This window comes from Coregonus clupeaformis, chromosome 1 (genome assembly GCF_020615455.1).
Source record: "Coregonus clupeaformis isolate EN_2021a chromosome 1, ASM2061545v1, whole genome shotgun sequence".
Taxonomy (NCBI): domain Eukaryota; kingdom Metazoa; phylum Chordata; class Actinopteri; order Salmoniformes; family Salmonidae; genus Coregonus; species Coregonus clupeaformis.
In genome coordinates this window covers 57,810,367-57,813,601 of record NC_059192.1, presented here as the reverse complement: position 1 = coordinate 57,813,601, position 3,235 = coordinate 57,810,367, and the positions used below count along the sequence as shown (strand labels likewise).

General features: G+C 41.1%; 1 protein-coding gene across 1 annotated transcript; it reads left to right on the top strand.

Annotated features, from left to right (window-relative positions):
* The first annotated feature begins 720 nt into the window (after positions 1–720).
* LOC121583138 (zinc finger BED domain-containing protein 4-like) lies at positions 721–1,779 on the top strand. The gene is made up of 2 exons (XM_041899344.1): positions 721–897; positions 1,110–1,779. The coding sequence occupies exon 2, from the start codon at positions 1,192–1,194 to the stop codon at positions 1,768–1,770; it is 579 nt and encodes a 192-aa protein (XP_041755278.1). The 5' UTR covers positions 721–897; positions 1,110–1,191; the 3' UTR covers positions 1,771–1,779.
* Positions 1,780–3,235: the final 1,456 nt, after the last annotated feature.

The window sequence follows — 3,235 nt, the reverse complement described above, 5'->3', positions numbered from 1 at the left end:
CCCGTTCCCCAGACCTGAATCCAATTGAGCACATCTGGGACATCATGTCTCGCTCCATCCACCAATGGAACGTTGCACCACAGACTGTCCAGGAGTTGGCGGATGCTTTAGTCCAGGTCTGGGAGGAGATCACTCAGGAGACCATTTGCCACCTCATCAGGAGCATGCCCAGGCTTTGTAGGGAGGTCATACAGGCACGTGGAGGCCACACACACTACTGAGCCTCATTTTGACTTGTTTTAAGGACATTACATCAAAGTTGGATCAGCCTGTAGTGTGGTTTTCCACTTTAATTTTGAGGGTGACTCCAAATCCAGACCTCCATGGGTTGATAAATTTGATTTCCATTGATAATTTGTGTGTGATTTTGTTGTCAGCACATTCAACTATGTAAAGAAAAAAGAATTTAATAAGATTATTTCGTTCATTCAGATCTAGGATGTGTTATTTTTTTGAGCAATGTATATATATTAGGGCTGTCAAAAATAGCGCGTTAACGACGTTAATTAGTTGTTTGCTGTTAATTACGTCAATTTTTTTAACGCATTTCACGCATGCGCAGTGTGACAGATTATTCAGGTCAGGAAAGTGGTTGGGAGCTAGAGGCGAGATGGAGCAAGGTGAGCAAAGTGGGCCTATTGACGGATTCAAATATAAAAAGAATAATGATGGTACAGTTAACAAGTACAAGGTTATTTGCAAGATTTGTAAGAAGGAGTTTCAATTTCACCGGAGCTGTTCAAGCTTGAAGTACCATGTCAACGCCAAACATGCGTTTGCTGGGCCGTCAGATTCTGTCATCGCAGCCCTGGACAATCAGGAGCACAAACTCGTTTTGCCGACCGCAGCAGAGTGGGATAAACTGCAGAGGCTGGAGACACTTCTAGAGCCATGCAGGTAAATCAGTCTGTAACTTATCAAATAACATCGCTTTGATTATTTTCTGGAATGAATTAAACCAAGTCAAATATCAATAACATGTATCTATGTAAAAAATAATGATGATGATAATAATAATAATAATAATAATAATAATAATAATAAATGTTGATAACCACTGTTCTAATAATACACTGTCTCTGTGTGCATGTGTGTGTTTGTGTGCGTAGGTATGTAACTGAGCTCCTGGGTGGAGAGGCCTATGTCTCCTGTTCTGTGGTACTACCTTCTCTCTGCCACTTGCGTCTCAAGATGGAAGCCTGTGATGAGGACCCTGCATATGTGGTGAGATTCAAGACCAAGTTCAAGGAGGACCTAGCATCCCGTCAAGAACAGCTCAACAATGCATGGCTCCAGATTGCTACAGTTTTGGATCCTCGTTTCAAAGACTTGAAATGCCTGCCCAAGACAGACAGGGAAGAGGTGTGGACCACACTTGAAGGGATGCTGCAACAAGAATCACCCAGAAGGTCTTCACAGACACATGATGATGGGCCACCCAGGAAGAAAATCAGCCTTCTGCAAATGGGCTCAGATTCAGAATCAGAAGATGAAGAGGTCCAACCTGCCATACAGAGGTACAGAGCAGAGCCCACCATTAAATTGGAGGACTGCCCCTTGAGGTGGTGGGCATCTCATTCAGGAGCCCATGAGAAGCTGGCCTCACTAGCTCACAAATATCTAGCCACTCCTGCAACCACTGTTCCCTGTGAACGACTTTTCTCAGTTGCAGGTCACATTGTGAACAAGAAAAGGTCAGCTTTACTTTCAGAAAATGTGAACAAGTTAGTTTGCCTCAGCAACTGGCTGAAAGATGATGAAGCTCAGTAGATTTGAAAGGTGATGTTCAAACAAAAAGACCAGTTTCAGTGCAACATGTTATAGTAGTTAGCAACTGGATTTTTGAGCAACTGGATTAAAGAATGGAGGAAAAGGTAAAAGATTGTTCTTTGGTTTGATTTAAAAGTTTTATTGAAAATGTTTTTTTCCACAGATGACTCAAATTGTGCAAAAATGTGGTAGGTCACTGTTATGATTTGACTACATTTATTGCTTTCTGTTCAATTGAATACTGTAAATTGTACATCCTGGTTAAGAGGAATGCCAAAGAGGAAGTGATGGAACATTACAAAGACAAATATTATGGTGTGTAGTATGTTTCAGCTTGATTTAAAACACCATTATTTGGCTGTGTTAATAAACAGACATAATATGAAAATTATGTATCTGTGTCCTGTTATTTATCTTTTGGTATGCATTTCAGAAAAAAAATGGTTAGGATTCAGGTGTAATTGCAAATAGTGATTAATCATGATTAATCCACTGAAAATTCTGATTAATTTGATTAAAAATTTTAATCATTTGACAGCCCTAATATATATATGAACAGGTGTGCCTTGTTAAAAAATAATTTGTGGAATGTCTTTCCTTCTTAATGCGTTTGAGCAAATCAGTTGTGTTGTGACAAGGTAGGGTGGGGGGTATAAAGAAGATAGCCCTATTTGGTAAAAGACCAAGTCCATATTATGGCAAGAACAGCTCAAATAAGCAAAGAGAAACGACAGTCCATCATTACTTTAAGACATGAAGGACAGTCAATAGGGAAAATTTCAAGAACTTTGAAAGTTTCTTTAAGTGCAGTCGCAAAAACCATCAAGCGCTATGATGAAACTGGCTCACATGAGGACCGGCACAGGAATGGAAGACCCAGAGTTACCTCTGCTACAGAGGATAAGTTCATTAGAGTTACCAACCTCAGAAATTGCTGTCCAAATAAATGCTTCACAGAGTTCAAGTAACAGACACATCTCAACATCAACTGTTCAGAGGAGACTGTGTGAATCAGGCATTCATGGTCGAATTGCTGCAAAGAAACCACTACTAAGGGACACCAATAATGAGAAGAGACTTGCTTGGGGCAAGAAACACGAGCAATGGACAGTAAACTGGTGGAAATGTGTCCTTTGGTCTAGAGTCCAAATTGGAGATTTTTGTTTCCAACCGCCGTGTCTTTGTGTGAAGCGGTGTGGGTGAACGGATGATCTCCGCATGTGTATTTCCCACCGTAAAGCATGGAAGAGGAGGTGTGATGGTGTGGGGGTGCTTTGCTGGTGACACTGTCTGTGATTTATTTAGAACTCAAGGCATACTTAACCAGCATGGCTACCACAGCATTCTGCATCGATACGCCATCCCATCTGGTTTGGGCTTAGTGGGACTATCATTTGTTTTTCAAAAGGACAGTGACCCAACACACCTCCAGGCTGTGTAAGGGCTATTTTACCAAGAATGAGAG

Bases quoted from the DNA above. Each gene is read 5' to 3' on its own strand.
- LOC121583138 (XM_041899344.1), top strand. From the start codon at position 1,192: ATGGAAGCCTGTGATGAGGACCCTGCATATGTGGTGAGATTCAAGACC.